The sequence below is a fragment of the Aulonocara sp. 'chitande type north' Nkhata Bay genome, linkage group LG1 (genome assembly GCF_057382095.1).
Source record: "Aulonocara sp. 'chitande type north' Nkhata Bay isolate Kocher_YH1m ecotype deep benthic linkage group LG1, A_spYH_male_GT1.1, whole genome shotgun sequence".
Lineage (NCBI taxonomy): Eukaryota > Metazoa > Chordata > Actinopteri > Cichliformes > Cichlidae > Aulonocara > Aulonocara sp. 'chitande type north' Nkhata Bay.
Window position 1 is genome coordinate 30,714,864 of NC_141344.1, and position 20,790 is coordinate 30,735,653.

General features: G+C 39.9%; 2 protein-coding genes across 8 annotated transcripts in view; both read left to right on the plus strand.

Annotated features, from left to right (window-relative positions):
- Positions 1-8,081, plus strand: part of myo9aa (myosin IXAa) — a 97,538-nt gene extending 89,457 nt beyond the window's left edge. For 4 of the 6 annotated variants that reach the window (XM_086293112.1, XM_086293088.1, XM_086293097.1 and 1 more), the window contains 14 exons: positions 60-176; positions 288-476; positions 649-699; positions 847-958; positions 2,136-2,197; positions 2,440-2,632; positions 2,748-2,876; positions 3,028-3,133; positions 3,215-3,346; positions 4,327-4,450; positions 5,693-5,713; positions 5,874-6,082; positions 6,206-6,348; positions 6,453-8,081. In XM_086293112.1, the coding sequence (XP_086149238.1) occupies positions 60-176; positions 288-476; positions 649-699; positions 847-958; positions 2,136-2,197; positions 2,440-2,632; positions 2,748-2,876; positions 3,028-3,133; positions 3,215-3,346; positions 4,327-4,450; positions 5,693-5,713; positions 5,874-6,082; positions 6,206-6,348; positions 6,453-6,940 (2,076 nt within the window). In that variant the 3' untranslated portion in view covers positions 6,941-8,081. Of the gene's footprint in view, positions 1-59; positions 177-287; positions 477-648; positions 700-846; positions 959-2,135; positions 2,198-2,439; positions 2,633-2,747; positions 2,877-3,027; positions 3,134-3,214; positions 3,347-4,326; positions 4,451-4,610; positions 4,659-5,692; positions 5,714-5,873; positions 6,083-6,205; positions 6,349-6,452 lie in introns of all 6 variants that reach the window. The other 2 variants (XM_086293121.1, XM_086293130.1) reach the window with 2 other exon arrangements.
- Positions 8,082-8,229: 148 nt separating this feature from the next.
- On the plus strand, positions 8,230-19,012 carry scamp2l (secretory carrier membrane protein 2, like). 2 transcript variants are annotated; one of them, XM_086293143.1, is made up of 9 exons: positions 8,230-11,479; positions 12,250-12,327; positions 12,454-12,540; positions 13,327-13,459; positions 13,548-13,676; positions 14,102-14,261; positions 14,451-14,552; positions 15,018-15,135; positions 17,639-19,012. In XM_086293143.1, exons 1-9 carry the CDS (start codon positions 11,423-11,425, stop codon positions 17,789-17,791), a joined length of 1,017 nt encoding a protein of 338 aa, XP_086149269.1. In that variant the 5' UTR covers positions 8,230-11,422; the 3' UTR covers positions 17,792-19,012. The 2 variants fall into 2 exon arrangements, with proteins under 2 accessions (XP_086149269.1, XP_086149277.1); XM_086293151.1 differs by lacking the exon at positions 17,639-19,012 and having other exon boundaries at positions 14,451-14,793.
- Positions 19,013-20,790: the final 1,778 nt, after the last annotated feature.

Consider the following 20,790-nt stretch of genomic DNA (forward strand, 5'->3'; position numbering starts at 1 on the left):
CACATCAGGTATTAGTCCAGTGTCGTTTATGATCATGCTATGTTGGTGTCATGTTTTAGATCAACGACTTGGATGCAGAGGACAGTAAAAAGGACACCTTGGTGGACATCGTGTTTAAAAAGGCTCTGAAGGAATTTCGTCTTAATATCTTCAACTCCTACTCCACAGCACTCGCAGTAAGTCCTCTGAAGGCTTTTTATATTTGAATATAACCATTCAAACTGAAAAGTCACGTGTTCCCAGACTAGAAAGATAAATACTGCACTCTTCCTGTGACTCCTCCCTAGATGGATGATGGTAAGAGTATCCGCTACAAAGACCTTCATGCACTGTTTGAGCAAATCTTGGAGAAGATAATGCGACAGGAGCAGAGGGACTGGAGGGAGTCTCCTGTCAAAGTGTGGGGGAACACCTTTAAGATTTTCCTGGACGAGTTCATGATTGAGTACAAACCTGCACACTGTGCACTCAGTAAGGTAATGACACTCTTCTCACTGTACAGGTGAATAGACACAACTCTGATAGGCACACAAATAATTTATATTTACAAAAAACTACTGGGTGCTATTTATTGATAATGAAATATAATAAGAAGTAAAATATCTCTTATTATCATTTGTCTTTTTCTTTCTTTTTTTTTAACTGCAGCCATTGCCAAAACCTGAACGCAAGAAACGAAGGAAGAAGGACACAGACAATGTAAATTTGCCTTTATCCTCGTCAACATTAAGGGCATGCTCACAATCATTGCAAAAAATAGTGATGTAATCAGAAAAAAGTGCACTCAAACAATATAAAATATATGAAAGCAAACCAAATGAACCTGTGCTCTGCTGCCCCCTGCAGGTGGAGGAGCATAACGGCCACATCTTCAAGTCCACCCAGTACAGCATCCCCACATACTGTGAATATTGCTCGTCGCTCATCTGGATGATGGACCGGGCCTGTGTGTGCAAATGTGAGTATGCACGCACAGTGTCACAGCTAAAGAACACCTGAGTGTAATACAGCCAGGAAAAGTGGACGCTTCGAAGGCCACTGAATGTGGAGCGTGCTAGCACAAAAATGTTTGTGACAGAAAATTAATAATCAAAAAAAGGTTTTAATCCTGGATGTGCTGCTTTGTCAACCTTAAAATATATGTGATGCTGTAATTTGCATTGTCACATGAAGAGTAGTCCCTCTGATGGAGGAACATCAGTAGTTTTAAAATGAACTAATTATAACACTTTTAATAGTTAACTGAACCATAATGAAGCAAATCCCAGATTTACTCCTTTAAAACATCCTCTGATGGAAACGGTGCAGATAAAGTCGAGCTTGTTGAGGTTGTCCGAGGTTCTTGCTGAGTGAAGTTAAAGACTAAAAATTCCCAGAGTGGTGGAAAGACCAAATAATTGAAATGTCCTTAACACTGATGTCAGTGTGCTCCATACACGGACACACATACTGTTGGTTCCATAGCAGAGGGCATTAGACTTTCACTTTTATATGTTTCATAGAGACTTGGCCTCAGCCTAACCATGACCTTCATTCTACACATAAACGTAAACCTTTAATTGCTTATGTGAGCTTGCTTCCCCCCAAAAGTAATCAAGTTCCTGTGGCTATGCAAACCAGATAGGTCAAGATAGCAATGGGAATGCCAGAGTATCAGTTACATAATCCAACTAATTTAATTAATATGATATAAAAGAATTAACTTTTTCATGACCGCAAATGCGCACAGACACACATCTGTGCTTCACGTGGATGTTCACATGAAGTTTTGCGCGGACACACACACACACACACACACACACACACACCCCTTCTCTGGCCGAGCTGTGCTCAGTCTGGCCTCAGAGATAGAGCCCCTCCCTTCTCTCCCTCCTCGGCCCTAATCAGATTGTTTTCAACTGGACTCATGGGGTCTGCGGCTCCGTGTCTCCAGAGATTTCTCCACACAATTTTGCCCTTTAGTCACACAGGATGTTTTCTTCGTGCCAGCCAACACTGCTTTGGCTTCTCATGTGCTGAATTTTTTATGTTTTTTTTAACCTTTTCTTACAACTTCTGCTGAATAATGAGGAGGCACTGTCTTTCTGTGGATAATGGAAATGATGTTTTTGATCTCTATGGCTGTGTCTATCCAGTGTGCCGGTATGCCTGCCACAGAAAGTGCTGCCAGAAGACGACCACCAAATGCAGTAAGAAGGTGAGTCGGCCATATTGTGCACCGTCGCAGTGATGTCCCATGACAGTAATTGTGGGTTTATGTACAGTAGTTAGTGTTATTTCTACTTTTTGATCTTATGAAAATTGTTAAAGACTGTACTTAGTTTGCTGAATTAATGATATTTAAACTATAACATTAGTTTTGGATGAACTCTGAATGGTGTGAAGGCATGTGTCATATGTGTGTTTTTATAAGAGCATATTATGGTTGTGTCTGAATAGTTCGATCCAGAGCTGTCCTCCAGACAGTTTGGAGTAGAAGTTTCTCGCCTGACTAACGATGAGAGAACAGTGCCTCTGGTAGTGGAGAAGCTTATCAACTACATTGAGATGCACGGCCTCTACACTGAGGGAATTTACCGCAAATCTGGTTCCACCAATAAAATTAAGGAGCTCAAGCTGGGACTTGATACAGGTACACTTGGCTGCAACTCAGTGAGCAGGTGAACGGTGCTAGCTGGTTTTAAAAAGCTGCTTGCAATTACTCAGTGTCTGTGTTTTGTGTCTGCATTGTCTTTGTGGTCCCACAGATGTGGAGAACATGAATCTGGACGACTACAACATCCACGTTATTGCTAGTGTTTTCAAGCAGTGGCTGAGAGACCTGCCTAATCCTCTGATGACATTTGAGCTGTATGACGAATTCATACGTGTCATGGGTGAGTGGTCGCATATGCCGACTATTGCTGTGGTTCAGTTGAATTGCACTTGAGAATTTGGCCACACATATTCTGCAGACATCAGAATGTATGTGTATTGGTTTGCTGCAATAGTAAAAAGTGAGTTCTTGTGTGGGATATTAATTCACAGGTTTGCAGGATAAAAAGGAAATGACCAGAGGTGTGTATTCAGTTATTGACCAGCTAAGCAGAACTCATCTAAACACTCTGGAACGCCTCATATTTCATCTCGTCAGGTAACAGTTTTTTCCTTAATATGTGAAGATGATTTAGTTCCTTCTTGATAGACAAGTAAAACGCAGAATTCATTCTTTTAGGATTGCTTTGGAAGAGGAGACAAACCGTATGTCACCTAATGCCTTGGCTATAGTTTTTGCTCCTTGCATCCTTCGCTGTCCTGACACCACTGACCCACTGCAGAGCGTCCAGGACATCAACAAGACAACAGCGTAAGGCTATGTCTAATGTCTGTCAAACAATTCACTGCCTTTGTCTAAGGTAATAGATCTTGGTAAAGGAAAACTGATGTTGACTTAATCTGTTTCATATCGGAACAGTAAAGTTAAGCATGAAAAACCACACTGGTATCCCTTTCTATGACTGGGACGCAGCTGTGGACCCAATGGGTGGCCAAGGGTGGCCATTTCCATTATAGACCACACCTGGCTGTACCACACAAACAATAACAAAGCCTCTGAGGGGGATCAACACATACTCAGAAGCGGAGTTTGGGCCATTGACACACATTTTAATAGCATAACCACCCATTTAAATAACAGCATTAATGAAAAGAATAAAGTTTGTAAACATTCCAGATTCCTTTTTTCTTATGGTCTAAGAATGATTGATTGATAAAACTGAAGAATCAGTTTTATTTAGAATATAAATAATATATATAAAAATAGTCTGGCTCCAGTACTGATGAGAGAAGAAAGTGGGGAAGGTTACAAAGGAACAAGCAGTCAGAACAGAGGTCAGCTGTGGTGATTTTAGTCATTACTTAGTAACAGAACAGCATTGTTGCTTCATATCAGTTCAATACAGTCTGTTTTTCCTCAGTGCTGTCTCCAAATGTTTGCTTTGATATATGTGTATTTGGAAATGAGTTATAGTTTAATACTATATAAATATATATAATAATATATAAATAAAGTTGGATTGATTTGAATTGCGTTTGGCCTGCTTTGCTGCAGATTTCCTCGCTAATGGTGGATAGAGTTAGTGGCTTGAGAGATTTAATTTACTTTCTTGACAGAAAACCACAGAAATCAGTAACCCAAGCGAAGAGAAATGCCATATATTGTACCGTATGGGGGAAAAAAACTGCATGGAGAGGAATGTTATATACCTTTTTATATGAAGTTATCGTTTTGCAGCACTGTTTGAAATTTCCAGTAACTGAAGTTTGTCTCTTGCTGCCTCTTCATAGGTGCGTAGAACTTATTATCTGTGAACAGATGAATAAGTACAAAGTGAGACTAAAGGACATCAGCACTCTGGAGTTTGCTGAGAATAAAGCCAAGTCCAAACTGACGCATATCCGACGGTCAATGGTAAGCTCAATCAGCATGACCAGGCCCACAGTTATCAGAGAAATGACTCATTACTACTGTAAATCTACCTAACCTTTACTCCTTCACTGCTTGACCTGCCATGATTTCCTCCTTTATAACCTGCTTCTCTCCTCCCTAACATGTCTTTTCCTTTACCCAGAGACCAGTACTAATAGCTGTTAGATTTATGTGCATAGCACACATTACGGTATGTAAACGCACACCATGGTTTGCATCCCCAAAGAATCATCCAGTGTTGTGGTGTACAGAACACTGTATCCAGTATATGTTGAGATATAAACATCTGTCATCCATCCATCAAGCACGAGTCATCATGGCACTGAGTCTGTTTTGTTGTTGTTCTTCTTGCCATATTGTGTTCTATTACCATCTCATGTGGATACAATTAAATCTCATAATTAGATTTACTTTATCGCTGTATGTTAATAGAATGTTTTCAGGGCATTCAGCATAAAGGCTTTTTAGGAAACTGTCTACATAAATTGTGGACATAGGTCATCATTGTGTTTTTCTTCTGGCTTCTCTTCTTCGATGGGTTGGAAGACTTTCATTCCCCAACGAAGTGCCATTTTAGTGTAACGCAGGGGTGTCAGAGTCATTTTAGTTAATGAACCATGTTCAGGAAATTTGAACACATGCTGACCATTGTATAACCTATTAAAATAAAAGAACTCACTCACATGTGATTTTTTTTTTTTTTCCATTTATAAAATGTCAGTCCGGCTTTAGTGTAATACAGCAAATAGCAATTAGCACATTGTGGGTCAGTTTCTTTGTGAAACTGAAAATAAAATAACTCATGATCCCAAGGTTGAAGGCTGTAAAACCGATGATTCAGGATACTGGTTTAGATTGAATTTGCACAGTTTGGATAGCCACTCATGATGTGATTCATTCTTAACAATTTCCAACACAATGCCTCCCGGGGCCAAATACAGTAGGTCCAAAGAAAAACCTTCCACTCCTTCTCAGTATCTATGCACAGGGTGAGATTGAACCTTTCTGTGGACTGGATCCTGCACACAGGCTGCAGGCTTTGACACCCCTGGTATAATGCAATTAGTAATATTGTTGCAACTTTAAAGAAGTGCAAGATGGTGTCCTCCTGAAGTGTAGCTATCACTCAGTCACTAGAATTACCAGATTATTTCTGCACATTAAGCTCGACCATTTTGAACCTGGCACTGCTGATATTTTGATTCTTATTACTTTTGCTCAAAGCAACCAGATGCAGCCAAAAAGGTAAAGTTTGTTCATAAACTGTGTCTGGGTTTGATTGGTCAATGCATGTGTGAGTCAAGAGCTGCCAGCTCAAAGAGCTGTAATGTATATAACAGCGTTTACATTTTATGATAACCAACATTTTAAAAAATTAAAAGTCCACTCTTGATTTGCTCCTCAGGGAAAAGGTCGCTCCCAGCGACCAAGCTACCACATACCTTCACCTCCTGTTAGTCCGCGGCTGCAGCCTATGGCTGACGCTGCCATAGAAGAGAGCGGCGGTGAAGAGGGAGCGGAGTCGTTACCTGACATCCCGGAGCATCAGCAGGCAGCCATGCAGCAGGAAGAGAGGGTGCTAACAGAGGAAATTGAAAGCCTTCAGAAAGAGAAGTAAACATTCTCACTGTGCTTTAAATGTTGAATTATCTGGCTTGTGTGTTGCATTGATGCCAGCTGTGTGTCATCACTTGTGCGCAGCTCATTTGTTTTTCTGGATGATGCTTGTCTCTACAGGGAGGAGTTGACCTTTGAGATGCTGTCTCTGGAGCCACGAGCATCAGATGATGAGACCCTGGAGTCTGAGGCCTCCATCGGTACAGCTGACAGTTCTGAAAACCTTAATGTGGACTCTGAAGAGACCATTTCTGACTTCTCTGGTATGCCATACTGATCATTCTAAACTGCCTTATCATTCACAATTCTTCGTGTGCATATAAAAAATATTGACCTCTTTGCATTTTTTGGGTGGGGGTTTCTCCAGAGAGAGGTCCTTTGTTGACATTGCCCTGGACTCTGAAATCTGACGGGAAGAGCCCCCGACGCAGAGTTCTCCGCCGCCAACCTGCGTCTCTGGATTCTGTAGACTCGTGTTTCACCGGGTCCTCGTACTCCTCCTCATCACATTTCCATCCTTCATCGTCTTCTTCTTCCACCCGGCGCTTTCGTTTCCAGTCCAAGTCTTCTGGTGTCAGCTCGGGTCCATCACAGGCCGAGAGTCTGACTCCACCCATAGCCTCCCCATCCTACAGCTTAGACAACAGCTCTACCGGAGATCAGGAAGTGATTTATGATGAAAGGCCCCAGTTTACCAGCCGAGGCACTTACAATCCAGATAAGGGTAAGCAGAAACTTAAGGGAGCCAAACATACTGCCCCAACGCCCTCCAGAGAAGGTGGTGGTCATGGCAGGGACCCTTCAGACATGCCACAGCCTGTGGTAGTATATGGAAGTAATGAATTCATGGTATGAAGGACAATGAGACACCAAAGCGATCCCTATCCAACTTCCTGCCAGGCATACATGTTCCCAATGGGAGGTGACAAACTGGCAACTGATCTCCACTCCTCAAACCACTCTTGCTTAGCCTTTCATTCTTAAAATCTGCAAAGAAATTTCCCCAAGTGCTGTGTACAGTGTTTCCCCCTCCTGAGGCGGGGAGGAGAATTGTCTGGAAGAGAAACAAGAATCAGTAGATGGGCTCTTCTGTGGATGAAACTGCCAATCGTGCTCTCACAGTGTCTTGGCAACTCTTTACTCGGCGCCAAGAGGAGACAAACTGAGCAGGAGGACAGAGAAAAGGGAATGTTGGAATATGCAGAAGAAAACACGGCATCAGGGAATATTACAGAGCTGGAAAGCTGAAGCAGTGTACTACAGAAATTGAGAAGAAAAACAAATCGGGCACCATCAGGCGTCGCAGATGTTACAGTGAACTTAAAGCTCACGACTATAGGCTGCTTTATGAGTTTACAATAAATGTAAGCAGCGGATGCTTTGTTATTACAAAATAATTTTTCCCTTATTTAAAATTTTTAATGTCACAGAAATTCTTTATAGCATATAATATACAGGTATAAATACTGTACAAAGCCGGAACACCAGCCTCTGCTGGGTAGTTGAAGTCAAATATTTATCTTGGTTTTTTTTTTTTTTTTGGTTTTTTAAAATTGAGATTCTTGAACAGAGATGTTTGGGTTTGGGCAGTGGATCCCACACTTCTGTTGTGTACATGTGCCGAGAGCTCATGCGTGACTGTAGGTTTGTGTGAGACAGAAAAGAAAAAAAACCACTTAATGTGTTTTAAGTTTGTGCTGCTTTTTTTTTTTTCTTTTCCCCTTACAAGGGAAATACAGCCATCAAAGGGACCAAGTCAGCTGGTGTGTATTCCAGCCAAGGGGATCCCAGCTCTTTAGGAATGTTGGAATCTGTGATAAAATTCCTGCATTCACCGCTTAACAGCCATACAACTGTTATGTACAGTACAGGTCATATGTACAGTATAGAGAACAAATGCCATTCTATTCTTGAAATCCATTATTACCCACTCCCAAAGCCATTCTCTTCTGTCTCTTAAGCATTTGCTCAATAGCAACCATGCAAGAACATAAAATCATTGTGTCTTGTCATTATTAATGTGTGTATGTTTTAGTTGAAAATGTCCAACTGCATAAGTGCAATTCTTTTCTTTAGGCCTGTGTTTAAAATAGGGAATTACTCATTTTAATAACAATAATGCTAACAGGGGCACCTTTAGAGTCCCACTGCTAATTATTCATGATAGTGAGTCAGCCACGCGCTATATAATGACCCTGAAACTGAGGGAGCTAATGCTATCCAGCCATCTATAATTTTATTCTGCTTTTTCCCTCAGTGTGGCATGTCAAACTGTGTTCTATGAAAAAGACAAAGAAATTCCAAGTTGTGCATGAGCCAGTAGGGGAATTTGACATTAGGTAGTTAGGGGTAGTTAGATTGGATTAACTGTGCAAAAACAATGTGATCCAAACCAGAACAATTAGCAGGTTTAGACTAACAAACAATATAAAATCCTTGAATGCACACAGTATTTGGCTGTTGTAATCCATAATGTCTGCAATATTACTATTCTGTTACAAAATGCTAATTGGACTGGTTCATATATAGCGCTTTTCTACTTAAGCACACAAAAGGCTTAATACAGGTCTTATTCACTCAAACACTAATATAAGCACTAGCACTATCTACCGTAACATTCACTGTCTGGTGACTAGATTAGAAGCAACTTGGAGATTCAACGTCTGGCCCGAGGACACTTTGGCATATAGACTGGAGCAGCCAGGGATCGAAGCACCAACCTTCTAATTATTAGTTGACCTTCTCTACCACCTCCACCACTAATATTACTAATTTATTATCATATTTCTGATTCTCTTCTGCTTGTATTGTTGCACAGCATTTTACCATTTCTTGATGCACTTGCACAAAAGTGAGCCACTCATATATTACTCCCGCTCGGCCATGGAAACCCATGCCACGAAGCTACCAGCCCAAAGTTTCTGTGCTGATGTTAATGCCAGAAGGTCTGGAGCTCCTGAGTCAGCAAAGCGTTGGCGAATTTACACACCATGCACTTCAGCATTCAGTGATCAAGCTGTGATTTTTACCTGGTCTGCACTTCATTAATGAGTTGGTGTGACTCCTAAACACTTCCACTTTGTAAAGACATCACTTACAGAAGATCATGGGATAGTCAATTCAGTTGTATTTATAAAGCACCAAATCACAACAGTTGCCTCAAAATTCTTTATACTGTAAAGACCTTGCCTCTCTAAGCAGGCATTAAACAAACATGTTAGAATCCTATTACAGCTCAACACTCACATTCAGCGAGCTCTTTAGAACAACAAGTTTGTAAAGACAGGCTGCATGGCTAGGTGCTGGGTTTTATACACCTGTGCCAATGGGACAGAAAGCTTGATTTCAAAGATTAAGGGGTATGATTCTGTCTGTTTATTGTACTTGCCATTTGTCACTGCAAGCAAAAGGCAAAAATGGCTTCTTTTTTTTTTTTTTTTTTACAGGCTTTTTTTGTGATAGTTGGGTGACGCATTTCAGAGCTGTATAAATGAGTGGAAAGTACAGATACTTCCACACAGGAACGCTGTATGGTCTAATTAACAGCCAGTCTGCTCTGTGGAATTAAAAACAAATTCTATCAAGAAGAAAGAATGGAGAGCCTTTGAAAGAAGGCAGATTGAGTTAAATATAAACTGGCTGTTTGTGAAGGATGCAATGACTAAAGTGTCATCTACAATAAATCTGTGGGAAAGAGATAAGTAAATAGGATGGAAGACTGAGATGATCAACAGGGAACATCTGGTGACCATGATGTTCACACAAGTATGACACAAACAGGGGGACTGTCACCATTAAACTGTAAATGAGGAAATATCTGTCAGAAAAATGGTGCTCCATCCCTGCAGGGGCCTTCCAGAGATTCAGCACCAAGTTGTATCTGTACTTTCTGTAAATGACCGACGACAAGTGGCACCATTTTTTCTTTATACTCATCCTTGTATCGATCTGATGATTTGTTCAGTGTATTCTGTAACAAGCATTTATCCAGAGAGACTGTTTCATGTTACAGGTCTTATCAGTTTGTAGTTTTGCAGTCTGTTCTCACCTGGAAAGTGAAATAAGACCCCATTCAAGTGTCTTCCTCTTGAAGTAGGACAGGTACTACATACTTTGTTTCCTGCATTCTTTCATTCTTTATTAGCTGATTTTGGTAATGGTAATATGGTTTATGGATGTATTCTTATCAAACCAATCCAGATGTATGGCTGGGGGCCCATTTCTTTTTAGTAAGGTTGGTAATTCAGTAATACAACCTGAGAGACACATCTGGCCCTTTAATTGAAAACGGCTACAACAGTGTCTACAGCGATCTGTACAATAAGATGGAGGCTGGTGCTGGAGATCTTGTCAAAATCCAACAGTACAGAAAAGTACTGCTGTATTTTGCAAAAGCATCTGACTAGTGACGCTTCATTCTTCAGCATTACGGTCACCCCCAAACACCCTGAAAATTTATTTTTTTAAAAAGGGACAACACATATTAATGAACATATCAATGTGAATATGCCAGATGTATCCAGAAGACTACTTTTTATTTGCAACGGTCCTACAAAAACAATGAGTAACACCTCGTCAATGTACAACAATACAGTTTAGACAAAAAAAAATGCATAAAATTACAACATGAAAATCCACACTGCAAAAAGCATTCCTGGATAGAAAACCATTTAAACAGTGTGGGGTCATCTTGACAGAGAACAGAACAAAAGCTTTGAATGGCCCTCAAGAAGCCTGGAGAACTATTCCTGAAGATTATTTTAAGAAATGAAAGCTTTTCAGGCTGTGCTGGAGAATAAAAGGTGATTATATAAAACGCTGACTATCAAGCTTGTTAGTACTGGACTGTAGGTACTGTTTTTAAACTGGAGCCACAATGTTCAGCAAACAATTTTAAAAATCTGTCTTTCAGTAGCAGATCAGGTAATTCTTATTTTCCCGGTGAACTCGTGATTTTGCTCAGTCGTTTAAATAAGCTATTATTTCCACAGCACCTAAAGGCAACTTCAAACCCTCGAGGACATTGAGGAAAGTTTTAAAAAGGAGCTCACTTTGTGCGTTTACCTCCGCAGACTGGCTCTCATTTCGACACACACATAATCGGCGTGGACAGACTGTCACGAGAACCGCTCATTTGAAACCAATTCACATTACTGCTAAAAATAAAGGAGGGCTAATTGACTCCGGCCAACCTTCGGTGACGCGGCCCACACAAGCGACGCATGCGCAGTGCCGCCGGCGTCGCACAGCACCATCAGTAGGAGCAGGACCAGCGAGAGCCGCCGGGGAGAAGGGTGCCGTCGTTGTTTATTTTACGCAATATAAACTTTTCTCGCAATGTCGGGTTTCGACAGTAACCCTTTCGCTGACCCAATGGACGTAAATCCCTTCCAGGTGAGTGTTGGTTGGTTTCTGTCCGCGAATCGAGTTTCAGAAGCTTTTCGTTTTCTGGTGTAAAGTGAATACAAAGATATGCTCTAACAAAAACCTGTTTGGTTGGTTGCTGGGTTTGGCCTCAGCATTTCCTGGCTAAGAATCGCCACTGTTAAGTGTGACACGTTTCAATGCGCTTATAAACATTTTTACGTTAAAACTGTGAATATTCGCTGGAAGTGTGCTCTGAGCTCACCTGCGCAGGTGAGCAGACCCGAGAACAGGTGCCTGCCATTAACCGGGAGTTCTCTTTTACAAGCTATTCATAGATGACACCATTAACTAGAAACCCCAGTAGCAAGCCAGTGACGCTGCTTTTAACTTTATAGATAGTTTTGTTTCTTTGTATATTTTTTTGTTGTTGTTTGTTTATGTTTTACAGACCAGTGGTTTTTTTTTCTTTGTTTGTTTTTTTTAGGTCTTATAGACCTAGGAAGTAATGCTTATGAATCCACACGTCTTTGACATTTTAACTTAAGAAATGGATGCTTAATCTTTATTCACACACACACAAACTGTAATTTAACTGAAACAAATGTGGTCCAGGGCAAAGAGTGTTATTAACAGATAATCTGGTGAGAGAAAATTCAGTGTTCAGGTGCTGCTCCTCCACTGGATGGGACACTCCTATAATTCCACAGTTGGCACCACATAAACGCTGAACAGTCATGGATTCTCAGTGTCACACCTTACAGTGTGTTTGATCTTTTTTTTTTTTCTCTTCTTCCCAGGATGCTTCAGTCACACAAGCCACCAGCAGAGTCAATGACAACGTCGGGGATTACAACCCATTCTCTTCACCGGAAATGGTCAGCCTTTGTGTCTTTAATGGAACTGCTCATATCATAGTGTGATATGATATTCAGCAGGAACCAAATCCTTTGGTTTTATGAAAATATATTTGAAAAGAGATATTGCTTCAACCTTTTTTACAGGGACAGCACTCTGGGACGACAATCCCTATCTCTGCTGCACCCTCTCAACCAGCTGTACTACAGACATCTGTGGAGCAGAACCCAAAAGTGAGTGAGACGAATGCATTTCAGCGTGTTTAAATAATGAGATCAGACAACATTAACTGATTTAAGTTACGTTTTCAAGAAATGCAAGTCAGGACACTACCATGCAAAGAAGAATGAGTATTTTTTTTTTCTTTACTTGGTCGATTGTAGCTTGAGTGGTAGAGTGGGTCGCCTGCTAATCGGAAGGTCAATGTGCCAATCCCTGACTCCACATTTGCATTCCTGTGAAAAGATACTGATCCTTGAGTGCCCCCCGATGCATCCACTGGATCGTGTGTGTGTGTGTGTGTGTGTGTGTGTGTGTGTGTGTGTGTGTGTGTGTGTAAGCACTTAATCATGAATAATGTATAAATGTGTGTGACTGGATGAATGAGAGGTATAGTAGAAAGAACTTTGAGTGGTCAACTGAGTAGAAAGTCTGTATCCAAGTCCTGGTCCAGTTCATACATAAACAATGCTAAGAAATGCTTCTCTACAACCCACACACTTGCACTCTGATTGGTGCATCACAGGTAATTCATTTAAGGTTCAATGTCTTGCTCAAGGACACTTTGGCACACAGATTTGATTGGTGGAGGATCTAGCCAACGACCTGCTGGTAGACAACCTGGTGCACATCCTGAGCCGCCCCAAAAGTCATCACATTTTACTGCAGGGACCATCTAGCTTATCACTGCAAGAAAGCAGCACTTTGTATGGTTATTTTAGTGCAGTACATGTATGAGGAAATTGTGTTCAACAATGCTGAAGACAGTATTAAGATGCAGGTCTGCTATCACGCATCAGGCTAAAGCAGCTGCTGCCCAGGCTAACCTGATCAAACAGCAGGAGGAGCTGGAGAGGAAAGCAGCAGAGCTGGAGCGGAAGGAACAGGAGCTAGAGAACAGGAGGCAGGCAGGCAGCGCATCGAACCCCGGAGGTAAGTGGCTGCAGGTATTTGATGTAGTTGTGTTGAGTATGTGTTAAGTCTTAAATGATAATAAGGTTTTTAAATCTTTTCCTGTCAGCTAAAGAGAACAACTGGCCACCTCTTCCAAGGTTCTTCCCTATAAAGCCCTGCTTTTATCAGAATTTTGAGGAGGAAATCCCCGAGGACTACCGCAGGATGTGCAAGAGAATGTACTACCTCTGGATGTGTATGTACCCCTGATTGTAGCATTTTATATGCCAATCACTGACCTAAAAGGATGGTATAGTACATCAGATCTCAGCTTTTAATATGCTAAATTTAAATATGTATCAAGACTTTCCACTCATACTTTTGCTGAAGTTCTTACTTTTTTCTTTACAAATGAATCATGATGAATCAACTTGATCCATTACAAGATACTAGATTGTTTAAAGTCACAATTGCTGCACTAAAACGTCGAGAAATAATTTATTTACCTCACATTTGGGAAATTAATTTGTTACGAAGGAGATGATAATAACAATAATAAAGACACCATTCATGCCTATTAGTTTAAAAGTGCACAGAGTTTGGTTCACCGGCGCTTTTTATAAGCAGTGTTGTATTATAAGTGTATGTCTGCGTCACTGGTTTTCTTTTGCACCTCTCCAGTCCACAGTGCCACTCTCTTCCTCAACGTGCTGGCCTGCCTGGCTTGCTTCACCATTGACAGTAACTATGGCGTTGACTTTGGTCTGGCTATTCTTTGGTTCATTCTGTTCACCCCTGTGGCCTTCGTCTGTTGGTACAGGCCGGTCTACAAGGCCTTTAGGTATGCTGTGTCACTGGTATTGTTTACACTTATGAACTTTAATACAAGTCTTCAAACTGTAAATGACCTCCAGACTCATTTTTATGACTTCATGCGATTGTGAAACTTATTATCTCTATTGTGCAATATGTCAGCAAACCAGTGAGCACCTTCGCATTAATAATGTGTCCCCTTTTTTCCCCTCCATAGGTCTGACAGCTCTTTCAGCTTCTTTTTCTTCTTTTTCGTCTTCTTCTTCCAAGTGGCAGTTTACATTATCCAAACTGTGGGGATTCCCCATTGGGGCAACAGGTCAGTGGGATTTATTTTCTTTTTCTTTTTTCCTACACTACCTGAACGTGTGGTGGAAGTGCACCAAGATTCTGTTTTTCATTGTATGAATGTGCATGCTGCTTTGGGATACATTCAGTGTGCATGGACCACCACATTTCTTCATTCACACGTGTTTGTGTGTGAATTCTTCTCCTGTCTCTCCTCTATTGCATTTCTTTGACAGATTCCTGCTGCCCTAATAAATCTGGGTTGCTGCTTTGTAAGTGTGTGTAACTTTTATTTTGGGAGTTCTTTTCTATCATGTATAAAGCTCCTCAGGTTTCCATGTGTCATTTTTACAAACTTCATGCTTTACATTTGGTATCTGGTTGTTTGTGTATTTCTCTTTAATCCACAAAAAAAGAATTTCAGTGTACTATAATAATTACAGAGAAAATGTGAAATTACACCTTTTTTCCTCTTGCATGTTTCTGGTTTTGACAGTGGATGGATAACATCAATCACCATCATCAAGACGAACCTGGCTGTGGCTGTGGTTATGATGGTAGTGGCTGGATTTTTCACTGTAAACTCTGTGCTGGCTGTCATCCTGCTGAAAATGGTACGCAAAAGTAAAACTTCTGTTTACATATCGTATTTTTATAGGTAATCTGATTACTATTTTATTATGAACCTGTCAGATTCAATATAATGTATCTTGATGAACTGAATAACCCTAAGCCAAGTATTTTAAACATGTTTTAAAATGGTAAATGGCCTGTATTTATATAGTGCTTTACTAGTCCCTAAGGACCCCAAAGCGCTTTACATATCCAGCTTTACATACCCATTCACACACACATTCACACACTGGTGATGGCAAGCCTACATTGTAGCCACAGCCACCCTGGGGCGCACTGACAGTTGTCGATGACTTATACTGCGTACATATATAAATGTTATTTTTTCTCATTTATATCTGGAAGCTACATCAAAGACAAACTAAACATCAGGTGGTGACAAAAACTTTGAACAGCTTCAGAGGAAATTTTCAAACCAAGTGTGTGTGCTGAATGCACTTACTGTACAGACTTACCTGCATGTAGAAATTCCAGGAGTGTCTTTTGGTTTTTAAAGACAATAATTAATTAGAAAGTGGACACAATATTTCATCTTAATGCAAAAAGGGGGGGGGGGGGAACAAAAACAACCGTTAAAAAAAAGTCTGTTCCTAGTCTCCACTAGATATCTATTGTATTTTCAGATATCCTCCTCACTAACAGATCAACAGAGGTGTGGACTCGAGTCACATGACTTGGACTCGAGTCAGACTCGAGTCATTAATTTTATGACTTTAGACTTGACTTGAAAAAATGTTCTAAGACTTGTGACTTGACTTGGACTTTTACACCAATGACTTGGGACTTGAATTGGACTTGAACCGGTTTACTTGAAAAGACTTGATATTTTACCCCAAATATAAAATTTAACATGCATATTATATAGAGATTGAAAATGTGACGTCATTCACGGGTAGAACCGCAAAGGATTCTGGGAACTCGTGGCAAGAGGTACTAGCGCACGCAGGCTTTCAATTGAAATCAGTTATACAGCGATAAAAAGAAACACAAAAATGTCAAGAAGCTGTTGTATTATTAACTACAATAGCCGGTCGCATGACAGCCACGGGAAGCCGACGGGTAAAGAAATCGGTTGTTATCGGATTACGACGTTTAAGAGAAATTGTTCGAGCCATGTTTCCGAAGTAACAAACAGGCGACGGATGGCCTGGATTGCAGCCATTCAAAGATCAAATATAACGTCCCAGAACACTCCAGCTCACAGGTTAGTCTGCTCCAAGCATTTACACAAAGGTCAGTCTGCTGTTGTAGTTAATGCGTCATTTTTCTTAACATAATTGGTGATATAGGTTACAAGCAAGTCTGGCGCTGAACAGAAATTGTGGCGCTATGCTCCTTTATTTATTGTGCATAAATAGTGAATTGTCCTGACACAATATTGCGTTTTGCTTCTGTTATTATGGTACATTGACAAAAACACATACTTTTATTCACAGGATAAAACAGGTTTTTTGTATCACTAATTGCCCAGTGCGATTACAGCATACAATATTATTGTCACTGCTACATTTCTGTGATGCTACCAGAAATTATTTCTACTACTAATTAATTACCGTTGAGCTCAAAGGTCCTATTAATAAACGGTTAACGAATGTGTATTTATGAAGACTATTTGTGAGACTGGTAAACTTATGATACGTACGATGGTCTTTCGTTCTACACGGTGCATTTCAAGGTCCTGCACCCATCCGTCGGTAAACTGTACCTGGGCTTGTTGCAGTGACCTGAAGTTACTAAACTTCATGAGTGTATGCACTCACTCCAAGAACCGTATGCTTATAAATATGCATATAAATATGCATATAAATATGCTACAATGAGATAGCTGACTTCATCTAACTAGCAAATGTTGTCCAGGCTACGTTGGTGATGCAGTTTTTTTTAATGTGTATGATATTTTTGTCATGCGATTTTAAAGCCGGTCCTACAAGCGCATCCAAGAATAACATGCAGCTTATCTCAGAACTGTCGGTGAAAATTATTCTTGGAGCTAGGTTTAATTGAGCTGCATTTTAAAGAGGTGCAATTTCACAATTTGTGTATATTTTCTAAGTTCACTATTTTGTCATGTGTTGAGAAAAACACAGATTTAAAAATTACATGGTCTAATATTTACATTTAGCATAACTGCAACATGCTTTTTTTCGTTTTTTTTAATGACTCGAAAGGACTTGAAATTCAAAATTTCAGACTTGTGACTTGACTCGGACTTTTACACCAGTGACTTGAGACTCGACTCTGACTTGCCTGACATTACTTGAGACTTGACTTGAGACTTGAGGATAAAGACTTGAGACTTACTTGAGACTTGCAAAACAATGACTTGGTCCCACCTCTGCAGATCAATGAAACTGAACTCATGAGCTCCTTTGTAGACATAAGAACCATGGACCGAACCTTACAGGAACCAGCAGGTTAAACACTGTTTCATCATTTGATCTCCTGTCATTGTTTAAAATATTCTGTCTTTTCCTATCATCCTAGGTCCACTCTAAATACAGAAACACAGGTGCCAGCTTCACCAAGGCCCAGCAGGAGTTTTCACAAGGTGTCCTGAGCAACCGAACTGTCCAAAATGCTGCTACCTCCGCTGCTACCTCCGCTGCCCAGGGAGCCTTTGGCAGGAGCCAAAATTAGTGTGATTTCTACAAGTTTTGTGTCTCTGGCTATTCTCTTTTCTGACCAGCATACCGGGCTACCCACGTCCCAACATTATGCAGTTGGTGTAAAGGAATTTTTAGGGAAAAGGGCAAAAAGCAAGTAACTTATGAGTAATATACCAAGTGGGGTGTCTCCATTCTCCATGTCCACTAAAAAAACTAAATAATAATAAAGATTGTGTAATTTAGGAAGATGTGTAGCTAAAGACATAAAGTCATCTTCCAAGAATAGGAACCTACCCTCAGTTAAACTTTATTTGTATAGCACCTTTGATGAAGGACAGTGCAATTCAAAGAGCTTCATAGATGATTGACGAACTAATAATGAGATGGTACATTAATTTAAAAAAAAAAAAAGGTAAAAAGATTATAAAATGCAAAAATAAAATGGATGGAACTTGTAAAGACCTGCACAGATCTCATCAGCATATGTCATATTCATTTATGCTTTAGAGAAATGTCCAGTAGGAAATCTGAAGCTGGGGTTTAGATAGAGAGCAAGGTGAGGCCGCCACACAAATAAAATTGTAACATTTCATCACTGCATCGCTATTGAAAGCATTTAACAGAGTAGACTAAAGAGATACATGTGAGATAATCTGCAATACAAGAAACACTGATTTAAATCCAGTATTTCTTAAAGATCCTGGTAAAAAGTATCAGGATTTTTTCCTGCTAATGTAGGAATGACATACTGAGGCTTGAAATATAAACTCTTTGTCCAAGGTTGGATTCTCACTTGACACGAGAATGTTGTTTTTTTTTGTTTTGTTTTTTTTTCCCCCATCTGTGAACAATGGATCTACAAAATGTTTTTCACATTACAGCAGCATACAGAACCTTGCAGGATAACTGTCCTGACTATAAGTGCATTAATACCGATAATACACTTTATGCACAGTGTCCTGTAAAAGTATAAATGATAATAAATGCATACTGTTACATTACTGTGCAGTTTGAACGTTGATCTCCAAATTTGATGTTTTGATGTGTATATGACAATAGGATGAGCTGCTGATTAATGAAGGTGATGGGATAAAGAGGTCATTTGTACTGTTTTATCTGCTTACTGATATTTCTTTTTAATGAAGTGAGGCTTAAAGCTGTTCTTGAAGCAAATGAAGATGTTACCTTTTAATTCATGTTAAGAAAACTTGGCATAATACAGAGACTTGCTGTGATTAAAATGAAAGGGGGGGGGGGGTAGTACTGGTTTATTAATGTAAAGTTACTGGAAGTATAGAATTTGAATGTATTTACATGAAAAGTGCATTAATGAGTAGAAAGAACAATATTTTTGACTTTGTGCCCATGGTAGTTTTACTGTTTTTCCTGTCTGCACCTTGTAATTAGGTTTGAGTGTTTCCTCTCTCTCTCTCTCTCTCTCTCTCTGTGTGTGTGTGTGTGTGTGTGTGTGTGTGTGTGTGTGTGTGTGTGTGTGTGTGTGTGTGTGTGTGTGTGTGTGTGTGTAAAAAGTATATAAACACTGTATACTCCCAATCTGATGTTTGTACCTCAGTGCCTTTAAACAGAAGTAACATACAAATCTTTGTGTGACCATTCACGTTCAAGACTTTTAATGCCCTGTTTTATCTGTAGCCTGTGGAACAACTGGTGAAGTTTTCTTGTGATCAAAATGTGTTAAGATTATGTAAATATTGGTGACTTATTTAAACATATTTACTGCTGGGGTATGCATTGGAAATTGATTCTCAATCTTAACATTCAATAAACTGTACTGTCTATAAAATTCTGAATTGAAGTCTTGGAAGTGGTCTTCTTAGAAGTGTATTATTATCTATCAAAAGTGGTCCAAGGATGGAACAGGGGTGAACCAGCGACAGGGTTATGGGCTGTGCTGTGTGGTCCGATCCAACAGGCGAGCTACTATAGCTCAAATTGCCTAAATATTTAAACGTGGTTCTGATAGAAAGGTGTGAGAACGTGTGTATAGTCAGTGTACACGCTGACCCCTTTCCTCTGCTGAACTTCAGCCCAACTTACAGGATTTAAAGGGTCTGTTACTAACATCAGCTGATCTTTTATTATGGAGAAAAAAAACGGAGACGTTTTGAGGGTGATGATTTGGGCTTGTTTTGCAGCTATGGGATCTGGGCAGCTTGCAATCACTAAGTTAACCATGAACTCCTGTGTATACTGAAATAGTCTATAAAAGTGACGATACACAACAGGACACAGATCCCAAGCACAGCATCAATTCTATGAAAAGAAAAGATTGCAATGGCCCGGTCAAAGTCCAGACCTCAACCTGACTGAAATGCTGTTCTGGGCCCTCGAGAGAGCTGTGCATAAACACATATCTGCAAACCTCAATGAACTAAATAAATAGGGTTGCCAACTCCCTGAAAAATAAATAAGGGACACCTCGTGGCCAGGGCCGGGCAACCCAGTTGTCTTCACCCTTCCCAGTGTGGTAGCTCTTTTTTTGTGTGTGAAATTATTTTTTAACCATTTGACTTGAACTTGATTTAAGCAGATGCGTATTCTTTGTGATATGACCATATGGGAAACAAATGATCATTTAGCCATTTATTTTTAGCTCAAAATGACAACATTAACACAGTAAAACAGGTCTCTGTCTTAAACAGAAGCCTGTCATGCTTAACTTTTGAGAATATAAGTAAATCTTTCTTTAAAAGAACTCTGTCCTGCTTAACTTAAAATTATATAAATTAATAGAAAGCAATAGAACGAAAAATATTCTTGTAACAGTGCACATTTAGTGCATTTAGTACAGTTGGCTTCAGTTGAGGTATTATTTCAGCTTTTCTAAAGCTAATCAGCTGCTCCTGTTTGTAAACCCACTTGTTCCCATGATTACGCATCTTAACTCATCATCATTATTCATCTATGTATTACTTTTATGTATTAGTGATCTATTTGTTGTAATCATCTATCCTTGCAGTTGTTTATTACACAAAATAAATTATATTATTACACTTCTGGCCACATAGC